This window comes from Chrysemys picta, chromosome 17, assembly GCF_011386835.1.
Source record: "Chrysemys picta bellii isolate R12L10 chromosome 17, ASM1138683v2, whole genome shotgun sequence".
Classification (NCBI taxonomy): Eukaryota; Metazoa; Chordata; order Testudines; family Emydidae; genus Chrysemys; species Chrysemys picta.
The window spans coordinates 7,131,215-7,154,798 of NC_088807.1; the positions used below are offsets into that span (position 1 = coordinate 7,131,215).

General features: G+C 51.7%; 2 protein-coding genes across 4 annotated transcripts; one reads left to right on the forward strand and one right to left on the reverse strand.

Annotated features, from left to right (window-relative positions):
* Positions 1-1,357: 1,357 nt before the first annotated feature.
* BLOC1S3 (biogenesis of lysosomal organelles complex 1 subunit 3) lies at positions 1,358-3,400 on the reverse strand. Of its 2 annotated transcripts, none has more exons than XM_005295683.5 (2): positions 3,262-3,400; positions 1,358-2,391 (listed from the first exon to the last, which is right to left on the reverse strand). In XM_005295683.5, the coding sequence occupies exon 2, from the start codon at positions 2,372-2,374 to the stop codon at positions 1,805-1,807; it is 570 nt and encodes a 189-aa protein (XP_005295740.2). In that variant the 5' UTR covers positions 2,375-2,391; positions 3,262-3,400; the 3' UTR covers positions 1,358-1,804. The 2 variants fall into 2 exon arrangements, with proteins under 2 accessions (XP_005295740.2, XP_042702736.2); XM_042846802.2 differs by having other exon boundaries at positions 3,245-3,348.
* Positions 3,320-11,083, forward strand: TRAPPC6A (trafficking protein particle complex subunit 6A). Of its 2 annotated transcripts, XM_005295682.5 has the most exons (6): positions 3,320-3,441; positions 5,041-5,108; positions 6,804-6,921; positions 7,986-8,069; positions 9,880-9,973; positions 10,919-11,083. In XM_005295682.5, exons 1-6 carry the CDS (start codon positions 3,382-3,384, stop codon positions 10,948-10,950), a joined length of 456 nt encoding a protein of 151 aa, XP_005295739.1. In that variant the 5' UTR covers positions 3,320-3,381; the 3' UTR covers positions 10,951-11,083. The 2 variants fall into 2 exon arrangements, with proteins under 2 accessions (XP_005295739.1, XP_065426799.1); XM_065570727.1 differs by lacking the exons at positions 9,880-9,973; positions 10,919-11,083 and adding an exon at positions 8,188-9,865.
* The last annotated feature ends 12,501 nt before the right edge of the window (positions 11,084-23,584 follow it).

A 23,584-nucleotide genomic window follows, 5' to 3' on the forward strand; every position in this document is an offset into this window, starting at 1 on the left:
GATTGACGACTGGGGGGGAGGGTTAAAGGTGAGCACAAGAAGCTTGAATCTCATACAGAAAAGTGGGGAGAGCCAGCAGAGGGATTCAAGCGGGTTTGAGATGGTTAGAGTAATAGGCCAGGATGACTAAGACACCTAGGCATCACACTACACTCATACAAGGAAATAATAATCTTAGCAGCAGCATTTTGAATTGAGGTTTGTGGTCTGGATGCAGAAATCAGTGGATGCAGTTCTCTGATCTGCATGACACGGGCTAGACTAGATGATCATAATGGTTACATCTTGTCTTAGAATCATAGAATGTCAGGGTTGGAAGGGACCTCAGGAGGTCATCTAGTCCAACCCCCTGCTCCAAGCAGGACTAATCCCCAACTAAATCAAAATGAATGGCCAGGAGAACAATGTGGGTTTCAGGGATGCCATGGAGGAGGTTATAGGAGCCAAGCAGGAGATGGTGAGGGCCCAGAGGAGAGAGTGAGCAGGATGAACAGAGATAAAAGGCAAGCTGTTACAGAGGAAGTTGCAGCATGATTTAGGCACTACCTGGGTGTGTGAGGTGTGGGAAAAGTTACAGATGACACCCAAGTTGCAGGCCTGATGGTGGTGTTCTGTACAGTGACAGAGAAAGGGAAAGAGACGACTTTGGTTGCTAGGGCCCAAATCCTCAAAGGTATTTAGGGTCCTAATTTCCATTGCAATCAATGGAAGTTAAGGAGCCTGAATACCACTGAGGATCTGGGCCTAGGATAGCAGCAAGACATCCAGGAGGAAGATACACGGGACTGGAAGGAACCTCCTGGGTCCAATCCTCTGCTGTTGCAGGCTACCAGGTCACATAATCAAGTGAAACCTCTCAGTCAGGAAATCAAACCCTGTCTCCCGCATAACAGGCAGGGATACTCAGCACTATGCTAAAGGAAGGCATGACCAAGGAGGATACAGAGACAGATGGAGATGTAGGACTGGACAAGTAGGGTTGAGTCATCGGTGTAAATATGGTAATTGAAGTCAGGTGAGTGGAGGAGATGACAAAAAAGGGTGTAGAGGGAGAAGACCAAGGACACCTCCTAGAAGTAGGTGGGAGAGAAGAAAATGGCAGAACTAGAGCTGACGGTATTTGTCAGCATAACTGAGCCTGTATTAGCTTCACAAATGATAAAACACCAGGGAACAGGCTGAGAAACCTTTCACTGAGAAATCACTGCTTTAAATTCCGTCCTGGGGAGGGATGACTGGAAATGACCATCTGACAACTGCTCTGTGTTGGGGACATATCCACATGACAGTTAGTCCCTTTAGTAGTTTCGCTGACCAGATGAGGCATGGAGACGCTTCAGAAAAAAGAACCCACACATTCCATGCTTAGAGCTGTTTACTTCCATCAGCTACAGGACAGGCACTGTCCTTGGCCTTCAGACACGTGCTGGTCATACTACTCTGAAAGTGTTACCCTAAAGCACAGACCTTACAGTGCATCCACTGCACTTATTTCTTGGGATTAGCTCCAGCCACATGATAATGTTAACAGAAGTTCTCTTAAGCAGCAGTTGCATGAGACCTTTGTGCATGCTGGGAGCGGTGTTCCCTGAGACCTTGGTCATTAATTCGCTTGGGACTAGCTGGGCAGTATTGTCATCCTCAAAACTACAAAGACCCTTCAGGGCTAAAGCAGTTCCATTTGATATTCCACATCCCCTCCTTGGGACAAGCCAGTACCCATCAGTAACCACCCAGCCCAGCACACCAAGCTGCCAACAGAGCGGGGTAGCTCAGGTCCCCTAGTTCCAAGAGAAGGGGTAGGTTATGCAGGAGGCAGCTCCATCTGGATATCGGGCAGCAGGTTGCAGCTGGTGACGATGTCCATCTTGTCAGCCACCGCTTGCAAGTCATCCAGAACGAGGCGGATATTGTGCGAGGCGTTGATGATGCCGCTCTGCGAGTTGCTGAGCTGTGCAGTGATGGTGCCGAGTTCCTTGGTGGCCATCTGATACACCTGCTTGATGGTGCTGCTGACATCGTAGTACAAGCGGGCATTGCTCTCAATCAGCTTCTGTTGCAGCAAGGTGCTGTAGCGCCCCTGGTGCTGGATACGAAGGGCAGGTTTCTCTTCTATTCCCACAGGAGACCTTGGCTCCTCCTTCCTGATGACAATCAGGGGAGGCAGGTCCAGGTCAACTAGCTTAGACTTGACTTTGTGCCCACTTGGGCTCCCTTCGTCTTCGTCATCTGTCTCAGATGCTTCCCCGAGGACTTTCACACCAGAGAGGCTGGGAAAGGAGGCCTGGGGAACGGACGACAGATAAACTTCTTCGTCGGAATCAGTCTCAGATGCTTCCCCTTGAACCACTGCTTTGTTTTGGGGTGCTGCCATCCTTGGGCTTCAGCCACCTAAAGAAACAAAAGCAGGTCAATCACAGCAAGAGAGGGGAAACTGAGACAATGGAGAAGAGCCTGAGACAGCTCGGAAGGTCGACGGGTCCCAGGAGCCCGGAAGAAGCTGGCAAGTGGTTGTGAAGTTCCAGGGGGGAGCAGTTAGGTGGGCCGTTAGCTGAAGTGCTACGTGCCAGCAACAACCCAGCCCAACAGCCCCTGGATGGCAGGTACCCAGCCAGGAGAGAGGCGGTGAATGACCCCAAGTGGAGGGCAACATAGTAACAGGATAGGGAGACCACCAGTCCATGGCATGACGGACATCAGCACAGGGCACAATATGGCCATGGGCAAAGTCCCGGAAGCCTGTCATTCATCTCTCAGGGAAACCTCCCATACACGCCCCACAGACATCCCTTCCACCTCTGCTCCAGAGCCTCCTCCCCAGCCCCTCTCCCAGAAAGCACCCTGCTCCCCCTACAGTCCCCTACCCCAACTCTCCCAACCCAGCCCCCTACTCCTCCACCTCTACCCCAGAGCACCCCTGCTTCTCCAGAGTGCCCCCACACTTCCCCACATCCGCAGAGCATCCCCACTCATCCCACCTCTCCCACAAGAGCATCTCCATTCTCCCCAGAGCGCCCCCAACTCCCCTCCCCCAGAGTCCCCCAATCATCCCACCCATCCCCCTAGAGCGCCCCCCACTCCCTTCCCCCCGCGAGCCTCTGTCCCTCTCCCCGAGCGCCCCCCACTCATCCCCCTAGAGTACCCGTGCTCACCCCACACTCCCCCACCCCTCCCCCAGAGTCCCCCCCCTTCCTCAGGTCCCTGAAACAGCCCCCACAGTCCGAGCCACCAGCCCCGCCCCCACCCGCTTCTCTTCGCTACCCGCTGTCGCGGAGGGGGAACAGGAACGGCACAGACGGAGTCCAGGTCATATGATCCCATGGCAGGCAGGTCACATGATCAGTCACATGGTGTCCGATCCCGGAAGTCGCGACTCCGGCCATGGCTGACTCGCCGCTGTTCCAGGCGCTGCACATGGAGATGGCGCATGCGCTGTGTGCGGTGAGGGGAGGGGGGGTGAGAGGGCGCGCCGAGCCGGGGCAAGGCTCTGGGTCGGGCGGCGAGTCGCTGGCTGCGGGCGGGGTGCGCTGCCGAGGGGCGGGGCTCTGTGCTGGGGGCGGGGCTCTGTGCCAGTGGTTTGGTGCAGTGTGGGGCGGGGCTCTGTACTGGGGGCGGGGCTCTGTGCCAGTGGCTTGGTGCAGTGTGGGGCGGGGCTCTGTACTGGGGGCGGGGCTCTGTGCCAGTGGCTTGGTGCAGTGTGGGGCGGGGCTCTGTACTGGGGGCGGGGCTCTGTGCCAGAGGCTGGGTGCAGTGTGCGGCGGGGCTCTGTGCCAGAGGTTGGTTGCAGTGCATGGCTCTTTGCAGTGAGGGCGGGGCTCTGTGCCAGAGGCTGGGTGCAGTGTGCGGCGGGGCTCTGTGCCAGAGGCTAGATGCAGGGCGGGGCTCTGTGCCAGCATTCAGTGCAGTGGGGGGCGGGGCTCTGTGTCAGAGGCTGGGTGCAGTGCAGGGCTCTTTGCAGTGAGGGCGGGGCTCTGTGCCAGAGGCTGGGTGCAGTGAAGGGGTTGGGGCTCTGTGCCAAAGGCTGGGTGCGGTTCTCTGGCCTGTGCTATATGGGGGAGGTCACACTACATTAGGGTGACCAGATCACCACACTAAAATATCAGGACACATTGCGGTGCCATCAGCCCCGCCCACAGTCCGCCCCGCCCACAGTCCACCCCCACTCGGCCCCAGGTCCCGCTCGGCCCCCCCACTGCGCCCTTCCTTATCCCCTGGCCTGCTGCTGGTTTGCTGCATCCCTCAGTCCCCAACCCACCGCTCGCCTGTTTGCCTGCCCACCGCTCGCCTCTTCACCCCCCGCCAGCCACTCACCCCTACGGCGCTGACTTCCCTTCTGCCAGGTGGGTGCTTGCTCACCCTCCGCCTCTTCCTGCCCCTGCACCGCCCTTGCTCCACCCCCATTCCACTCCCTTTCCCCAAGTCCCCGCCTCTTCTCCGCCTTCTCCCCTGAGCTCGCCACATACCCGCTCCTCCCCCCTCTCTCCTGGAAAGCGCTAAGCGCCGCCAAACAGCTGTTAGGTGGCAGGAAGTGCTGGAGGGGGGGAGGTGAGGAGGCGGAGCTTGGATGCAATTTTTCCCCATGGTTGCCCTAGCCCTGGAGCACCCATGGGGTCAGTGCCTCCCTCCGTTTGCCTCCTTACCTGAATATCAGGACAATTGGTGTCCCAATCATACATTGATCGGGATGTGGGACAAAGGGTTAAATATTGGAACAGTCCCAATTTTATCGGGACATCTGGTCACCCTACACTACATGATCACATTCACAATGGTCCCTTCTGGCCTTGGAGTCAACAAATCAATGAAACTTCACAGTGTGCATCAGGTTCCCCTACCCCCCTCAACCCAACCCACCATATCCCACTCTTCAACGTCAACTTCACAATGCTGCATCTTGCCCTGATGCTCCCAGGTCAGAGACCTTCTCCCACCCTTCTGAAGCCATGGAGGGGCTGCTAGGCGAGGCTAATCCCAGCGCCAGACAAATGGCTCACGTGCACGGACTCCATTCTGAGCCTTTTCATCTGTGGTGTTTGACAGGAACAGGAGAAAGGTCTCGGTGCCCTGGAGGGAGTGGGTTTCCGAGTGGGCCAAGGACTCTCGGAGAGGTGAGTGCAGAGTACCAGAGCACAGGCGGGGTGGGGTGGGAGATTCATGGAGTGACGGTGGAGGAGGAAGTTTAACATGGACGACAGATCGGCAGGAGCAGCTCCCAGTACAAAACGGTCCCTGTGAACTGGGAGTGAATCAGAGTCTGAAATGGAGCCCGATGAGGACCAGGGAGGGAAGGCCCCAGGAGCAGTGGCATAGCCAGCTTCTAAGAGGAGGGGGAGCAAACATAAAAAAGGCGCCCCCTCCTTGGCTCCTCCTCTGGCCACGCCCCCCTTGGCTGGCTCCTCGGGCTGCACCACCCCTCCACCCCCCATGGCTCCTCCAGCCCTGCCGTGCCACCCCCACAGCCCCCCCCCCTCGCTCCTCTAGCCACGGCTGCTGGCCGCCATGCTGCACCCCCACACTCCTCCGGCCGCGCCCGCCGTCCCCCCATGGCTGCCGGCCGCCACCCTGCGCCCCTCCCCCCGCTCCTCCGGCTGCAGCAGCCGGCCGCATGCTGCGCCTCCCCCCGTTCCTCCGGCCGCATGCCCGCCCGCCGCCCACCCAAACTACATTTGTTCATCAGACGCCCACACAAACCTTCTATGTTGCTCTCTCGGCCTAGAACTGAGATACTGTGTATACCAGCCAATCAATACAATTCAGAGTAAGGATGAGGTCAGTTTGTGATGGCTGGAGCCAGATTGAGAGTTTTTTTAGCTCTTGGATTTTGGTTTGGCGCATGATACAGGTAGGGGTCAGAGATGAAACATGGAATGGATCCCCCCCCCGCTCCTCTGGCCGTGGCTTCAGGCCGCATGCTGCGCCCCTCCCCCCCCGGTCCCTGGCCGCGCGCCCGCCGCCCACCCATGGCTGCCGGCCACGCTGCGGGCAGCCAGCCTGCGCCTCCCCTCGCTCCTCCAGCCGCCTTTGGAAAGGCGCCGCTTTTGGCAAATTTGCTGAGGGGAAGCGGCTGCTTCCCCTGCACCCCACTAGCTACGCTACTGCCCAGGAAGGGCTGGGACACGGCAGGGGTCCTGAAGCTGGATTCACTTCCAATTTTGGCACCGTTTGCTCTGTGCTCCCCTTGCTTGGGCTGTCTGCCCTCCTGCAGTTCCTCCTGCCCACTGGGCAGCAGAATGAGCTGGTGAGTCTGTTGGCTTAGCTGATGGGCAGAGTTTTGGATGTTGCGCTAGGCCGGGGTGGCTGACTCCATGGGGGATGTGTCCTAAAACCATGAGAGAGCACAAAGGAAGCGCATTTGTGATTTAAGAGCCTGAAGCTCATTGACTCAAATAGACACAGAAAGTGAATGATATTTAGGCTCCTAAGCGACTTCGTTGTTTTTGAAAATGTTTAGCCCTTCTGTTGAGCTGTTAAGTGAAAAGCACTTCCAAATGCCGGAGTGGCTTCAATCCCCCTTGCATGTGCTGAAGGGGCTCCCAGCTCCCTTCCCAGGCAGGGCTCCAAGCCCAGGCCTGAGTAAATCCAACTTCCTTTCTGATACGTCTAGTGCTTAATCTCTTTTGACAAGATACAAGGGAAACAGGAAATGATGGAGCTAGAGCCCTGGGCAGTCTGCCAATGATCCTGTCAGCATTGCTCTGACAGGTGACTCAGCTCCGGGTTTTCTCTAGTCCCGCTGCCTGATACTGTAGGACCCATTCAAAGAGACAATTACCAAACTCTGCGATTTCCCCCTTCTGCTGAAGGTTGACAAAGGAGACTCCGTCATTCAAGGATGAGCTGGACGTCCTGAAATTCCTCTGCAAGGATCTGTGGATGACCGTCTTCAAGAAGCAGGTGGATAATCTGCGCACCAACCATCAGGTAAGAGCTGCGAGGCTTTCCCCTGCTCCCAGGATGACTGGATGCTCTCCCACAGTTTTGTCTTGGCCTTTGGAGGCTCCTCCGTAGGGGGGGAGGATAGCTCAGTGGTTTGAGCATTGGCCTGCTAAATCCAGAGTTGTGAGTTCAATCCTTGAGGGGATCATTTAGGGTTCTGGGGCAAAAAACAAACAAAAAAAAAATTGGGGATTGGTCCTGCTTTGAGCAGGGGGTTGGACTAGATGACCTCCTGAGGTCCCTTCCAACCTTGATAGTCTATGATTCTATCTCAGTGTCCCTGCTGCACAATGCAGACAAGTGAGAAGAGAAGCATTCATTCTCCCCAAAGCACTTCTTGCTCCATAGCTTATTCCAAGAGGAGGGTGGAGAAGGACTAGGCTGCTGCCCCAGGTAGTATCAAGAGGCCTGAGCAAACATTTGAGTCTGGCACTGTGGCTCAGGGGTGTGTGGCACAAGCGCAGCCTTTTTTCCAGGAGAACAGAGCTCCTCAGCTGAGGACCCTCCAGTAAGAATGCCCAGCCCCAGAGTTCCACCCTATTGTCCCCATTGTCCTGGGGAGAGAGGTGGTCACTGAGGTTGGCAGGTCCTAGCCCATTAGAGCTCAGAGATTAATACAAAGACCATGAAATGTATCCAGAACTGGACCAGAGTGTTCTGGGAGTCCTGTGCCTGTCCCTGCCTTGGAACTGACCTGACTTAGATTCCGAGGTGCCATTTGCAGATCAGGGGTCCCTCCGAAGGCTGCGTCAGAGACAGCGAGTGCACTGACCAAGCTGGAGTACTCCCCCCGCAGAGCAGCACTGGGATCATTTAGTGGAAGGAAGTGCCCTTCCTGCTGTGCTAGGATCGGGGGCTTGGCATTGCGGGAGCCTGTGGCAGTCAGCGATGGATTTCTAGGCGATTGCTGATGGTCTCGTGTGCTGCGCAGGGGGCACCCTGGTACATGCTGCTCACACAGTCTGACTCTTGGTTTAATTTTTAACGGGCCTAGTATTTGCGGCTCTGAGGCCCAGCCATCTTGACCCACAGATCTCTCATTCCCACAGGGAACCTACATGCTGCAAGACAATCAATTCCTCCTCCTAAGCCAGCTGTCCAATGGGAAGCAGTACCTGGAGGAGGCACCCAAGGTAAGCCCAACGTGGGGCCATCCTCCAGTAGAAACATCTCCTCCTTGTTTGTCAGGGCCACAGGAAAGGCTGCACTGTGACCTCTGTCACCACAGCTAAAACCCTCTTCCGTGTTCAGATCCCCCATATAAAACCCAACAGATTAAATTCCTCCAAAGCAGTCGTGGACATGCTGTGTGTTGCCTCTTGCCATAGCAAGCCAAGCTGGAAGCGGAATCCGAACCAGGTAGGCCTTGTGGCTGCTTTTCCCCTGGGACTGACTGCCCCTCTCAAGCTCAGATAGCCCATATTAGGTTATAAAAGATCTTTGGGGCAGGGACCAGGCCTTTCTGCCTCATCTGGGGGGCCTCAGCATACCTTGGATGTTCTAAAATAATAAACACAGCTGCATGGACTCTGACCTGGCCTGCTTTCCTGTGCTCTGGGTTCCAGGTCCTCTGGTGAAGTCCATCACTGTTGTCCTTTGAACGTGGAGCTCGTGTAACTGTTGAAAGCCCATATGAGAGCTAATAGGATGCTTGGATGCATTAATGACATGGGTCGCGTGTGAACCGCCCATTGGGGCAGGCTATCCCCCAGCCACTCCCCTTCTGCCTGAGGTCCTGCCCCATCCCCACCAGAGCCTAGAGCAACCCCACCACGGCCACCTGAGCGCCCCCAGCCCCGGAACGCCGAACAGGCAGTCCCCAGCCCCAGAGCGCCGGGCGGGCGGCCCCAGCGGCCCCCAGCCCCGAAGCACCAGGCGGGCGGCCCCCAGCCCCGATGCGCTGGGCGGTGCGAGCACTGGCCCCAGTCGCCCCGAGTCCCAGTTACAGGCTGGCCCGCCCCCACCCGAGCCACGGGGGAAGAGCGGGAACTGGAAGCAGGCAGGAGAGGGTCTGGGGGTGAAGCATGGGCAGGGTCAATCTGGGCTGTTTGGGGAGGCTACGCCTCCTCTGGCCTGTTATACCCGCCGCCCATGGTTAACGGGAGTAGTGAGTAGGAGCAGGAGAGTGATTTTCCCTCTGTAGAACATTGATGAGACCAGTACTGAGATGCTGCCTCCAATTCTGGGGTCCACGTTTTAAAAAGGATGTTGGAAAAATTGGAGCAGGTGCTGAGAATATCTACCAGAATGACTGGGGAGAAACTAAAGAGTTCAGTCTCTTTAGTTTATCCAAAAGACAGTTACGGTTACATGTGGAGGAGGTTTCTGGGTTTTTTTATCTAGCCAAGTGAGTTAGAACAAGTTCCAGTTACTGGAAGTTGAAATTAGATAAACTCAAAGTAGGAATAAGGTGCAAATTTTTAACAGTCAGAGTAACTAACCGCTGGGAGAATTCACCTAAGAGTGGTGCGGATTCTCCACCACTTGGAGTCTTTAAATTAAAATGGGACATCTTACAAAGAGATGCGGTTCTCAGCCCTAAGTTACGGGCTTGATGCAGGAATCAGTGGAGGAGGTTATCTGGCCCGTGTTATGTAAGAGATCCGAGCAGATGATCTTTACTGTTATTTCTGGCCTTACAATGTGGGGGTGAAATCCTGGGCCCACTGAAGTCAATGGTAGAACCCCCACTGAGTTGGGCAAGCCCGGATTTCACCAGAGGAGTCCATGACTGTGAGGATAATTCCCTAATTCCTGAGGTCCCTTCTGACCCTGATATTCTGTGATTCTATTGGTTAGCCACTGGGGCAGTCTGCACATAGAGAGAGTCACTCCCAGTCTAGCTAGTGAATCCTAGCTTGATCCCCCTCTACCTAGGGCAAGTATTGCTCCTCCAGAATGCCCCCCAGGGGAGAACTGACCGGCTCTCTGCCTTTCCTGTAGTTTCTCGCCTTTACATGTGGCCTTGTGAAAGGAGCTCTCTCCAACCTGGGCTTTGACAGCACTGTGACTGCCGAGGTGCCGGTGATGCCGTCCAGTAAGTAGTTAGCCTCTGCGTGGGGAGAGGGAACCGAGATCCAGTAGGACGCAAGCCAGGGCACCTTAGGATATACCCCTCCCCCATCCCTGCTCTAGGGAAGAAGGGGGTGCCCCCAGCGAGCACCCTGCTCCCTACTTCCCTGCCTGTCAGAGCCCTGGGGAGCCTTGGGTTGCAGTAAGAAGAACAGGAGTACTTGTGGCACCTTAGAGACTAACAAATTTATTAGAGCATAAGCTTTCGTGGACTACAGCCCACTTCTTCGGATGCATCCGAAGGGACCCCTCCTAGCTAGCGCTCAGTGAAGAGGCGTCTGGGAATGTGTCCAGGGAAAGAGAGCCCCAGGGAGTCGGATGTGGGCTCTTGGTTCAGTATTTGGTGGGGTTGCATGGATGAAGCCAGGACAGTGATTTCCCAGGCAGAGGTTTCTCAGCCATGAGATCTCTCTAATCCAGCCCCTTTCCATGGTCACAGGTGCCTTCTGCTCCCGCCGGTGGGTGCTCGACCCTCCTCTACCCCCCTGCCCCGCCCTGACTCCACCCCTTCCATGAGGCCCTGCCCCGCCCCCATTCCAAGTCCCTGCCCCAACTCCGCCCCCTCCCTTCTTCCCCAAATCCCCACCCCGACCCCTCCTCTTCCCCGCCACGTTCCCGCTCCTCCCCCCGCCCCAAAGCAGCCAAACAGCTGTTTAGTGGCGGCCAGGCGGGAAGCGCTGCGAGGTAGGCGGAGGAGCGGGGACACAGCACGCTCAGGGGAGAAGGAGGTGGGGCATGGGGGAGCTTGGCTGCCAGTGGGTGCAGAGCACTAATTTTTCCCCGTGGGTGCACCAGCCCCGGAGCACCCACGGAGTCGGCGCCTATGGCCATGGCAGCATTTCCCTTTTTCTGTGTCCTCCCCTTCGCGAAGGGCCTGCATTGCACACTCAGTGCTTTCTCTTTCTGCCAGGTAAATTTCAAGTGGTGATTCAGAAATCCTGACCTCGTGCTGGCGGCTGGGAACGGGTAGAAGAGAGACAGTGGAGCAGGCTGCAGCCCTGTTTCAGTGGAGCTGGTTTCTGCTTTCTGGGTACCAGGATGTCATAGGTTTGCAATAAAGTGTTTTTGATTTCCATTCGTCTTTGCTGCTCTCCCGGGTAACCAGCCAGCTTCCGTCAGGTGTGGGGCTGGCCTGGCAGCCTAGTGCTGGTGTTCCAGTCCTACCCCATGGAAGTGAATGAGCTCAAGCTAGTGGGGTGTGAAGAATATCCCTCCCTGTCGGACGTGCAGTAGCAGAAAAGTGGTGGCTGTGACCTGAGGCTTTGGGAGTGATTCTCAGGTCTCTGGGTGAGCAGGGATTCATAGATTCGTAGATTGTAGGGCTGGAAGGGACCTCGAGAGGTCATCCAGTCCAGTCCCCTGCCCGCATGGCAGGACCAAATACTGTCTAGACCATCCCTGATAGACATTTATCTAACTTACTCTTAAATCTCTCCAGAGATGGAGATTCCACAATCTCCCTAGGTAATTTATTCCAGTGTTTAACCACCCTGACAGTTAGGAACTTTTTCCTAATGTCCAACCTAAACCTCCCTTGCTGCAGTTTAAGCCCATTGCTTCTTGTTCTATCCTTAGAGGCTAAGGTGAACAAGTTTTCTCCCTCCTCCTTATGACACCCATTTAGATACCTGAAAACTGCTATCATGTCCCCTCTCAGTCTTCTCTTTTCCAAACTAAACAAACCCAATTCTTTCAGCCTTCCTTCATAGGTCATGTTCTCTAGACCCTTAATCATTCTTGTTCCTCTTCTCTGGACCCTCTCCAATTTCTCCACATCTTTCTTGAAATGCGGTGCCCAGAACTGGACACAATACTCCAGTTGAGGCCTTACCAGGGCAGAGCGGAAGAATGACTTCTCATGTCTTGCTCACAACACACCTGTTGGAGGAAAGATGGGAGGTGGAACCATTTGTTTCTTTGTGATAGTGGGAGTGGCTCCATGATCAGGGGTTTGGCTCTTCCAGCCTGTGAGTTCTTGCTGGCCTTTGATTCTTGCTGCTTGCAGCCTGTGGGAGGGAGAGGGGCACAGAAAAATAGTGTCAAGTATCAGAGGGGTAGCCGTGTTAGTCTGAATCTGTAAAAAGCAACAGAGGGTCCTGTTGGGAAAAATAGTGGGTGCCCAGCACCCACCAGAGCTGTTCGGTGGTGTCACAGATCAGCTGTTTTGGAGGCGCTTGGGGGAGGACGGAGAGCAGCAGGCAGGCAGGGGCCTCGGGGAAGGGGTTGGAGTGGAGACGAAGAGGCGGAGTGAGGGCGGGGCCTTGGGGAAGGGGGCAGAGCAGGGATGGGAAGAGGCAGAGCAGGGAGGGAGAAGAGTCAGAACAAGGGCGGGGCCTCAGGGGAAGGGCTGGAGTGGAGGCGGGACCTCGGGGCGGACTGAGGGGGGTGAAGTACCCCCGAGGGAAAATAAGTCAGTGCCTCTGCTCCAGGCCCAGCAATCGGCTCCAATTCACATGGAGTATGGCATGCCGGGACTGCAGCACCACTGTAGCGAGAGTGAAAGGCAGCCCTAAGTACCCTTGTCAGACGCCTGTGGCGGCCCTTGGCTCTCCCACTGCTCCTTGTAGGGGAAATACCTTACGTGTGTTCTCTCTGGAGCTCTCTGCTGGGACAGCTTGTCAGCATCTGCAGGCCCTGAATGGTGGAGGTCCTAGGTGCTGCCTCTTGCCTGATTCCTCCACTGACACAACCTAGCCTCAGTGATGCCACACTTCCAGTGAGGTACGTAGTGTGAACCGCAATGAATCCACAGAGACACAAGAGGCAGCGGAGCAGAAGAGACTGTCAGGAGCCCATGCAGGGCAGCCACTAGGGTTACCATATTTTAAGTGTCCAAAAAGAGGACACCCCACGGGGCCCTGGCCCTGCCCCAACTCCACCCCCAGCCCCGCCCCAACTCCACCCCGCCCCTTCCCGGCCCCAGCCCAACTCCGCTTCTTCCCGCCAACATTTGATTCGCGGGAAGCCTGAAGCAGGCAGGCAGCAGGTAAGCTGGGGCTGGGGCGGGGGGGCATGAGGAGGCGCGGCCCCCCTGGCCGAGCGGCTTCCTCCGGTGGCTGGCCGGCCGGCCCAGGCCAAAAGGCTCTGGCCCCGGCGTCTCCTGCCCGGCTCGGCTTGGGCCCTGGGGCGCCGGACCCCAGCCGAGCACCGCCGGCCCCGGCCCCGGCCTGGCCCCCGGCCGAGCACCGCCAGCCCCTCCCTCCCTATTTTCCCAGACATGTCCGGCTTTTGGGGATTTCCTCCCGGACAGGGATTTGAGGCCCAAAAAGCCGGACATGTCCGGGAAAATCCGGACGTATGGTAACCGTAGCAACCACACAAAGGGCTTGTTAATAAAACGTTGTGCTGTGTACAGTTGGTCAGAGCACGGCAATGCTCTGCACCTTGCTCTGCGCCCCCTTTGCTGTCTCTGAGCTCCATGCTCACTCCTCCAGGCTCTTTCTCTTGCTTTCTCCACTCATCAGAGTCCAGGCCGTGAGGTCTGATGAAAGCCCCAGCTTGGCACACGTTCCTAAGAGCCACTTGCACCCAAAAATGGTGATCTGAGAGGGTTTGAGCTTTCTGTACATCATGGATGTATTGCAGTATTGGTCTAATGAATCACTAACAGCAATTAAAGTCCCTCACAGGACTGGGCCACTAGGAAATGTTTTTGCATCTTTAGCGTGGCCCAGTGGGGTCTGTCAGAGCTTCCCAAAGCAGGTTTGACCTCCAAACAATGGCAGGAAACGAAGAAGTCGGCAGATACTTATCGCGGCTCTGAAGTGTGAAAAAGGGGCCAGAGCCCCCGTGTGAGGGATTATACCCCATAACATTCCACAGCTCCTGTTCACGAGCAGAAAACTTCGTTAACACAGAGCTAAGGTTGCCTGTGGCTCATTCATGCCCCTCCAGAACACTGAGTCCAGCTACACTCAAACTTCTGAAAACCAGGAAATACAAAGTAAAGATCCAACCCTAATTCAGATCTCTTTTTTTTGGTGAGATTACAAGTCTGATTGATAAAGATAGCAATGTTGATGTGGTACACTTAGACTTCTGTAAGGCATTTGACTGGGCCCCACTGTGACCTTCTATACCTTGGGGGAGCGTCCTGTAACCCCATATTCCTCATTTACATATAATTGTGATCTTGCATATAAAGCATGCCTTATAAGTTATCAGGGGAGAGGTTATGATCTGCTGAAAGTCATTTCATCCGTACATGTACATCATTAATGCAGATGAAGTTATGAGAATTGTGTTGTATGGTTGTCACTAAAGCGTGCTGTAAGTTGGGGAATCAGCCAGATATTAGCTCTCCAGCAAGGAAAGTAACCAATGCCCAGGTAGGGTGTCAAACAGCCATCAACAGCCATTGTCCAGCAAGGGAGCTACAATGCAATGACTCACCTGCATGAGGCTACACCAGGGGAATTGCCCAACCTTGCCTGGGGACTCAGCAATGCCCCCAGCCATGCCTGGACTTGTGCTCTACAAGCACATGGACTGAGGGTATAAAACTGAACACAGGGGGCCCAGGCTGGACCCTTCTCCTGCCCTCACCTACGCTGCAAGCAACCAAGACACTGAGAAGAAGACAAGACTCCAACAGAGGAGATTGGCCCAGGTTTAAGGAACGAACCTGTATGTTAAGGACTGCAATATCCAATGGGGTGAGAAAAACTGCTTAATGTAGATGTTGCCCAGTCTAATAGAATTGAGAGTTTAGAAGAATATGTGCTGTAATTATTGACAATACTGCTAAGAAGGTATACCATACATTCAGGTGTGCACACCCCCGGTCATAAAGATACCGGGCAGTAAAAAGGGAACCAGGTGTGGTTAATATTGTATTCACTGTTGGTATTTTATGAATTGAGAATGTTTATGATTAAAAAGTATCCCCACCTTCGGTCGTAGCAGGGCTGAGAAACAGGAGAAAGGTTTAGATCCTTCTCTCCACCCCAGACTGCTGGGGGGAAATAATTGCAGGTGGGTATACCCCTGATTGTAGTAGGGTCAGGCAGTAGGAGGAGGACTTAGAGATCCTCGCTCCAAACCGAAAAACCCTAGGTGCATACAGCCTCAGCTGTAGCATGACTGAGCACAAGAGGAGAACTTAGGGTTTCTCGCTCTGATCCTTGGGAGGGGTTTTTATATTTGGTGTATAAACCCCCGGTTGTAGAAGTGCCGGGCAATAGGGGAAGGATTCGAGTTCTTGCTCCTGTTGGGGAAAACTATATAGATAAGATATATACAGTGTAGTATTTTTTGTTTGTTTGTTTGTGAGTGATACTGTGGTAATTTCACAGTTTAAAAAAAACGTTTAAGGAAAGGGACCAGGAGGGGTGGGGGATAGTTAAGGAGCCCACCCTTCTTGCTAAATTGGTAGTGGAACAAAGACAGTGTCCATAAAAAGGGACGGTTCAGTGAGGAAAACAGGATCGGGCCCAGACAAGCAGGCAGGCAACAGATAAAAAAAAATTGAAAACCAGGTTGGAAGCCCCGAGTGCGTAGGGGCTAAGGAGTAAGAAAAAAAGGAAGTACAGGCATGGGAATTTCAGATCCCCGGAACAATACTTGGAATGGTAAAATCTGAGTTGATGAAGGTGTCATTTTAGAAGATAAGCAAGTTATTAAAAAAAAAAAAAAGTAAGACGTTAACACTGCAGAGGCTGAAGGAAATTAAGCAGTCAAACGTTGTAAAAATGTTTTTTTTAAAAGTATTATAGAAAGGAAATTAAGCAGTCAAACGTTGTAAAAATGTTTTTTTAAAAGTATTATAGAAAGAAAATTCTTGGTTTCTTTGCACCCATTCTGAAGGGAAGATGGGCCCTTTTCCAAAGGAATGTCTGTAAGTAAGCCAGGCAAAGACACAATCTGATTTAAATCATTTGACTATAAACAATTTAGTCAAATTTGCTAAAAGAACATAAGGGGTTTCTATTGGAACTTAACTGCTCCCAAATGTATAAAGGTGTTGCCGGCCTAAAGGGCCCGAGGAGGCAGCAGCGGGGTTCGTTGCCCGGTGTGCGCCACACTAATAGACACACCAGGTGTGGAGAAGCAAACCAAGTTTATTTGAGATCTCAAAGTGGTGCAGGGAGACAGGCACGTCTCAAATCTAGGGTTACCATACGTCCGGTTTTTCAGCAATCAAACCCCCGTCTGGGGGGAATTGCTGAAAAGCCACACATTTCCGGGAAAATGCCGGCCGGCACTTCCTCTCCCGCTGCGGCTCTGCTCCGCTCCTCCCCTCTCAGATTTACAGGGGCAAGCTGCCCGAGCCAGCGCTACTGGCTTCGGGCAGCCGCCCCCTGCCTCCAGACCCCAAGCCCCCAGCCAGGCACTTCTCCTACCCGGCTCCAGCTGAGCTGCTCCCGCGGTGCAAGGTCCAGAGGCGGGGGGGGGGGCTGCCTGAAGCCGGTAACGCTGGCTCGGGCAGCTCGGCTCTGTGAGTCTGAGAGGGGAGGAGCCGAGCAGCTCAGCTGGAGCCGGGGAAGGGAAGTGCCCAGCCAGCTCTGGGTCCTGAGGCAGGGGAGGGCTGCCCGAAGCCAGCAGCTCGGCTCTTACAGTCTGAGAGGGGAGGAGCAGAGCAACTGGAGCCCAGGTAGGAGAAGTGGGGTCCGGAGGCGGGGGGGGCTGCCCGAAGCCAGCAGCTCGGCTCTTACAGTCTGAGAGGGGAGGAGCAGAGTAGCTGGAGCCCAGGTAGGAGAAGTGCCTGGCCAGCAGCTGGGGTCCGGAGGCAACGGGGCTGCTCGAAGAGTCAGGGAGCAGCAGCAGTCGCTAATTTTAGAATTAAAGAATTAAATAGCTCAAAATGTCCGGGATTTTACCGGGCAGGGAGGAGAACTGGGTGCTCCAAGGCATCTGGGGAGCTGGGAAACAGAACAGTGTGAGCTGCGTGTCCTGACCGCTCCCAAAAACTGAGCGTCGGGGCAGATCCTCCACTGAGCAGCTTCATTAAAGTCATGGGAGTCTATACTAGTGGCGTGCCTGACTTTAGAATTGGTGCAGTTGTTTCGTGTGGCTGGGAGGGAGGAGGGGGAATGTGGGGTGCTCAGGGGAAGGGGCGGAGACTTTGGGGAAGGGGTTGGAATGGGGGCAGGGAAGGGGCGGAGTTGGGGCGGGGGCGGGGCCCCGTGGAGTGTCCTCTTTTTTCAATGTTCAAATATGGTAACCCTACTCAAATCAAGCACAGCACATATAAGCAAGTTTTCCCTTTTATATTCCAAGCAGTTTCTGTGCAAGCCTTTGTCTATTTCTCCCCCTACCCCTCCCTTCCAGACAACAGTTACAGCAGGTAGACATTGTGCATGTTAGAAAAGTTTCCCTTTGCCTGCTTATCTTTTGGCCTTGCAAGGCCTGTGCAGCAGTCTTCCCCCGTCTTATCACTACGTTTCTGTTAGTGCGAGCAAAACAGCAGCTGTCTGCTAGAAAAAAGCTGACCATTACATATTCTGCTTCAGCATGTAAGCAGTTAGCATAAAAGTAGGTGAAAGTTCACAAGATGGAGTCACTGTGGTTCACTTAGACCCAGAGCAAAGGAGTTGCATCGGCACTTCTGGCCTTCCACTCCCCCGAGTTACCTGGTAGCTATGCCTAGTGACACCAACAAAGGGAATGTAATCGGTGTACTGCTATGTAAAAATGGAACAGTGTAGAAGGAATGTTAAAAAAAATGTGTATGTATGTATCTATCTCTGTTTGTAAATATGTAAGGTTCTAAGGACCAATTGGTTTTGTTTTTAAATAATACCATTCAAAGTTGCAAAACCAAAAATTACTTTTTGCCAAACACAGGTAACTAGTGTTGTTTGGCTTTGATATTTAGCATTTAACCCTTAAGGTACCTTAATGCTTTATAAGTTCAATATCTTTTTAAAAGACCAAAGTCCTGGCTGCGGCAGGGCAGTTCAAAACCAGGAGAATGAAAAAAGATTCCGGATTTGTTTTTTGGTAACAAAATAGCAAATAAGAGTTGTAGTAAAAGAAGAAAAAAAAAAGACAGTGCCCCACACTGAGCCTTACGGTGACTCTGTGTAATGAAACTGTCACTCTGATAAAGGTACATAAAAACTCTGTGAGCACAAAAAAACCCCAGTTACACCTTATGTAAAAATTAATATGGCTAATGTAATAAAAGTTAAACTGTAAAAGGAATGTGCATTTTCCCCAGAATATGTGTAATGTATATTGTAAAAGGGATTAAAAAAAAAAGAAAAATAAAAAAAAATTGCAAACTTGGTCTACTGTATAAAAAAGGGGAAACCGAGGCACAAAATCAAACACTAACGAAAACGGTTTTGGCACTAATTCAGACAACGGGGTTCAAAGTAGCGTTAGATAAGGTTCAATTGGTGCAGCCCCAAGTTACATATTACATGCGCCAGCAATGCCCCTCTGCCATGTACATTGGCCAAACCGGACAGTCCCTCCGCAAAAGAATAAATGGACACAAATCGGACATCAGGAATGGTAACATACATAAGCCAGTAAGTGAACACTTCAATCTCCCTGGTCATTCTATTACAGATTTAAAAGTCACTATCATTGAACAAAAAACCTTCAGAAACAGACTTCAACGAGAAACAGCAGAACTAAAATTCATTTGCAAATTTAACACCATTAATCTGGGCTTGAACAGGGACTGGGAGTGGCTGGCTCATTACAGAAGCAGCTTTTCCTCTCCTGGAATTGACACCTCCTCATCTATTATTGGGAGTGGACTACATCCACCCTGATTGAATTGGCCCTGTCAACACTGGTTCTCCACTTGCGAAGTAACTCCCTGCTCTCCATGTGTCAGTATATAATGCCTGCATCTGTAACTTTCACTCCATGCACCTGAAGAAGTGAGGTTTTTACCCATGAAAGTTTATGCCCAAATAAATCTGTTAGTCTTTAAGGTGCCACCGGACTCCTTGTTGTTTTTGTAGATACAGACTAACACGGCTACCCCCTGATATTGGGGTATAATTATTGAACAAGAAGAAAGGCAAATAGACCAGCGCAAAGCGAGAGCCCTAGTAAAAATGCCAGCTCCTACTGACGCTCACTCCCTGAAAATACTGTTGGGAGGGTTTAATTTTCTCAGATCACACAGTTACAAGTATGCTAAAGTAATACACCCCTTCTGGCGATTATTAAAAAAGAAGACCAAGGGGAATTAGGAAGAGGAGCAGGACGCTGCTTTAAGGCTCTTAAAGCAAAAAGCTCTCACAGCTCCGGCACTGCGCTTCCCTGATGAATCACAGCCTTTTGTTATTCACCTAGCTGCCAACAATACAGCCTTGGCTGCTACCCTATTACAAAATAATAAAAAGGGAAAACTAATTCCGGTAACATCTAAATCCAGGAAGTTACAAGGAGCTGAGATAAATTTTAATCCCTGTGACCATGAATGCCTGGCACAGTGGCGGATTAATAATTTTGCCGCCCCTAGGCCGGGAAATAATTGCCGCCCTGGCCCCGCCCTGACTCCGCCCTTTTCCCGCCCACATTCCAACCCCCTCCCCAAAATCCCTGCCCCTCCCTTCCCCAAATCCCCACCCCTGGCCCCGCCTCTTCCCCCAGCGCGTGGCATTTCCCCTCCTCCCCCCTCCCTCCCTGCCCCGCGAAACAGCTGTTTCGCGGCGCAAGCGCTGGGAGGAGAGAAAAACAGGACGCGGCGGCACACTTGCAGAGGAGGAGGTGAGCTGGAGCAGGGGGGCGGGGCGCGGAGGGGAGCTTCCGCCCCTGCAAATTTGCCGCCCTAGGCCTAGGCCTAGGCAATAATACGGCGCTGGCCTGGCAGCCATCTGGGCAGTGCAATCTTTTAAGCCACTCACAGGAATAGCTCCAATCAGTATTCAAAGCACCCACACTCCACTAAAATACATTTTGTCAGGAAAGCTGATGGGAAGGAAAGTCTCTAATACCCAAATGGCACAATGGACTCTAATTTTAATTAACAGCGGGGTAACCACAGAAACAGTGTCTAAACCAGACATGCTAACACACGCTTTAATTAAAAAAGAAAACCGACACGACTGGTCAGAGATCACTCTGGGGCAAAGAATTGCTTTAGTACAAGCACCTCCACTGGAGAAATTGAATACAGTAGGGCAAGAGAAGCATATTTGGTTCACTGATGAAAGTCCGATGGTAATACATGGGAAAAAGTGTGTAAAATACGCAGCTCTCAATTTAAATAAAAACGTTATTCAGGGCCAGCTGGACCATGGGTCAGCCGACATGCTGCATTACGTGCAATTTATCAGGTTCTGAAACGATATGAGCATTCCCCACGACCAGTGTATATTTATGCTGACTTTTGCGTAAAGGGAATTCAGTTCTGAATGCAGGACTTGAAAAAAAAATAAGTGGAGGGCGGCGGATATTGCATATCTAAATAAATAAAAGTGGAGTTATCAGTGGGTAACAGAAAATCCTAACCAATTGAAAATCAAACATGTAAAAGCCCATAACAAGGAAACAAGTGAGGAAGCCATTTGGAACAGGGGGAGGGATAGCTCAGTGGTTTGAGCATTGGCCTGCTAAACCCAGGGTTGTGAGTTCAATCCTTGAGGGGGCCATTTGGGGATTTAGTTGGGGATTGGTCCTGCTTTGAGCAGAGGGTTGGACTAGCTGAGGTCCCTTCCAACCCTGATATTCTATGAAACACCCCAGGAGACCAGAGGGTTATATGTTGGGGTGGAGGGATAGCTCAGTGGTTTGAGCATTGGCCTGCTAAATCCAGGGTTGTGAGCCCAATCCTTGTGGGGGCCACTTAGGGATCTGGGGCAAAAATCAGTACTTGGTCCTGCTAGTGAAGGCAGGGGGCTGGACTCAATGACCTTTCAAGGTCCCTTCCAGCTCTATGAGATAGATATATCTCAAATTATTATTATTAATAACATAGCCTGGCAACACAGTATAGCAATTGTAACTAGAAGCCAAGCTAAAGGCGTCCTTACCGAGGCCCCTGAACCAACGGATGATGCTGTAAATCACCAAACTCCAGGAAAGGCAGAGAGGCAAGAACTAATTAATGTAGCCCATCAGTTCATGCATGAAAAAGTAAAGGAAACATTAAATTAAATAAGGTAAAACAAGTTGCAAAATAGAAAACCATGGAGGATAATGTTAAAACATGGGTCAGGAATTGCAGGCAGTGTGCACAACCCCTTCATTGGCAACCCATGATGCACCAACGAAGGCACGGGCCCTGGCATAGAGTCCAGATTCATTTCATTGACAAGTTGCCTAAAAGTAAAAAAGAATTTCAATACCCGTTGGTAATAACTGATTCTTTTTCAGGCTGGGTAAAGGCATTTCCTACTAAAATCAACAGCACCAAGGTGGTGGCCAAGGAGTTTTTAATAAGATGGTGTGTAAATATGGTACCCCTGAAATAATAGATTCTGATAACGGGGGGGCCTTTGTGAAAATTTTTTTCACATTGCTCTTGCAAGCCTTAGGAATCAAACAAAAGTTTCATATCTCATACCGACCCCACTCCTCAGGTCAGGTAGAACGCACGAACCGCACCATTAAGGCATCACTGCGGAAGGTAGTAAACCACACCGAAAAAAATTGGCCAGACAAGCTGCCTCTAATTTTAGCAGCTATCCGCAGCAGCAACAAATTACAAACCAAAATTCAGCCCTTCCAAATTATTTTTGGACACTCTATGCATCTTATGATTGACCCTGTCCACCTAACACAAGATCGGGGGAAAGACCCCGAATGTAACACAGCATAAACATTTGCAGTGACTTAAGCAACTGCGAGAAGATAAAACCACTCTTCAATACAGGGTCAATCAAGCTATTAAACAAATAAATAAAAAAATTCAAGCACAAAAGCATATCAAAGTGGCCCTATGGAAAACAGGGGATCAAGTTATGTACCTTAATTAAAAAAAAGGCACCACTCCCTGAAATCAAAATGGACGGAATCTTCTTCCATAGTGGGCCGCCTCAGCCCATTGGTATACCGTATTGAAAAGAATAAAAAGTTAAAATGGGTACATGTTTCACAACTTAAACCTTCTGCATGATTAATAATGTCTTGAACTTTTTACAAAAAAGGACCCCTGGAATTCAAAACATAAGACGCTGCTCGACCACTACTACTTCCAAATCCATGAAACCTCAGTATAATCCCCGGCCATGCTGACGGCTCAGCCCAGCGGACACAGTGTCATAAATATACACAGAGCAGCTGTACTGAATCGCTTTACCTGTAAGGGGGTTAATCAGTTCAATTAACCTAGTTGGCACCTGACCAGAAGGACCAATGGGGAAAGAAGATACTTTCAAATCTGGGTGGGGGAGGTTTTGTTTGTGCTCTCTTTGTTTGTTCCCTCTCTGGACGGAGGGAGGGTTCAGGCAGGAAAAAAACATCTCCTGGAAACACACCTGAAATAAGCATCTAAGGTTACAAAAATTGTAAGTAAGGCAAGGAAATGCGTTAGGTTATCTTTTGTTTTAGCTTGTGAATTTTCCCTGTGCTAAGAGGTCATTTCATTCCTGTTTTGTAACTGGGAAGCAGAGTCAGTGGGGAATCCTCTGTGTTTTAACTCTTTTTATTTACCCTGTAAAGTTACCTTCCATCCTGAATTTGCAGGTGTGATTCTTTGACTTTTTTTTAAATAAAATTCTTCTTTTAAGAACCTGATTGATTTTCAGTGTCCTAAAAACCAAGGTGCTCACATTGTAACCAACTGGTTAGTATATTATTTTCAAGACTCCCCAGGAAAGGGGGTGAACGGGCTTGGGGGGAATATTTTGGGGAAACGGGGACTCCAAATGGACTTTTTTCCTGAATGTTCAGCATAAGTAAATAACACATATTTCAAAGGTGACGTAGCCTGTTAGCACCCCTCCAGTCATTGGGAGGGGAAAGCTTGGTGGGGAGGCGGGTTGGGGATTACAGATTGTTGTAATAAGCCATAAATCCAGTGTGTCTATTCAGTCCATGATTTTTAGTGTCTAGCAAAGTTATGAATTTAAGCTGCCAGGTTCATTTTTTGAAAGCGTTGTGCAGGTTTCCTTTGAGGATGAGGACTGAGAGGTCAGATATAGAGTGATCGCTTGGTGAACAGTGTTCACCCACGGGTGATATGGTGTTTTTGTCAGGCTTTCAAACAACCCCCCACCCTTTCCAAACTCATCATCAGATAGGGTTGACTCAGGCCCTGGAACTCTAATCCAGTGGTTCTCAGCCAGGGGTGCACATACCCCTGGGGATACACAGAGGTCTTCCAGGGGGTACTCAAATCATCTAGCTCAGTGTTTCTCAACCTGGAGGTCACGACACCCAGGGGAGGTTACTGGATCGGTTTAGGGAGTGGGGGCAAAAGACATATCTGGCTTCAAGATAAGTTTATGGAGGGGATGGTATGATGGGATAGCCTAATTTGGGCAATTAATTGATCTTTGACTATTAGCGGTAAATATGCCCAATGGTCTGTGATGGGATGTGAGATGAGGTGGGATCTGAGTCAATACAGAGAATTCTTTCCTGGGTGCCTGGCGGGTGAGTCTTGCCCACATGCTCAGGGTTTAACTGATCGCCATATTTGGGATCGGGAAGGAATTTTCCTCCA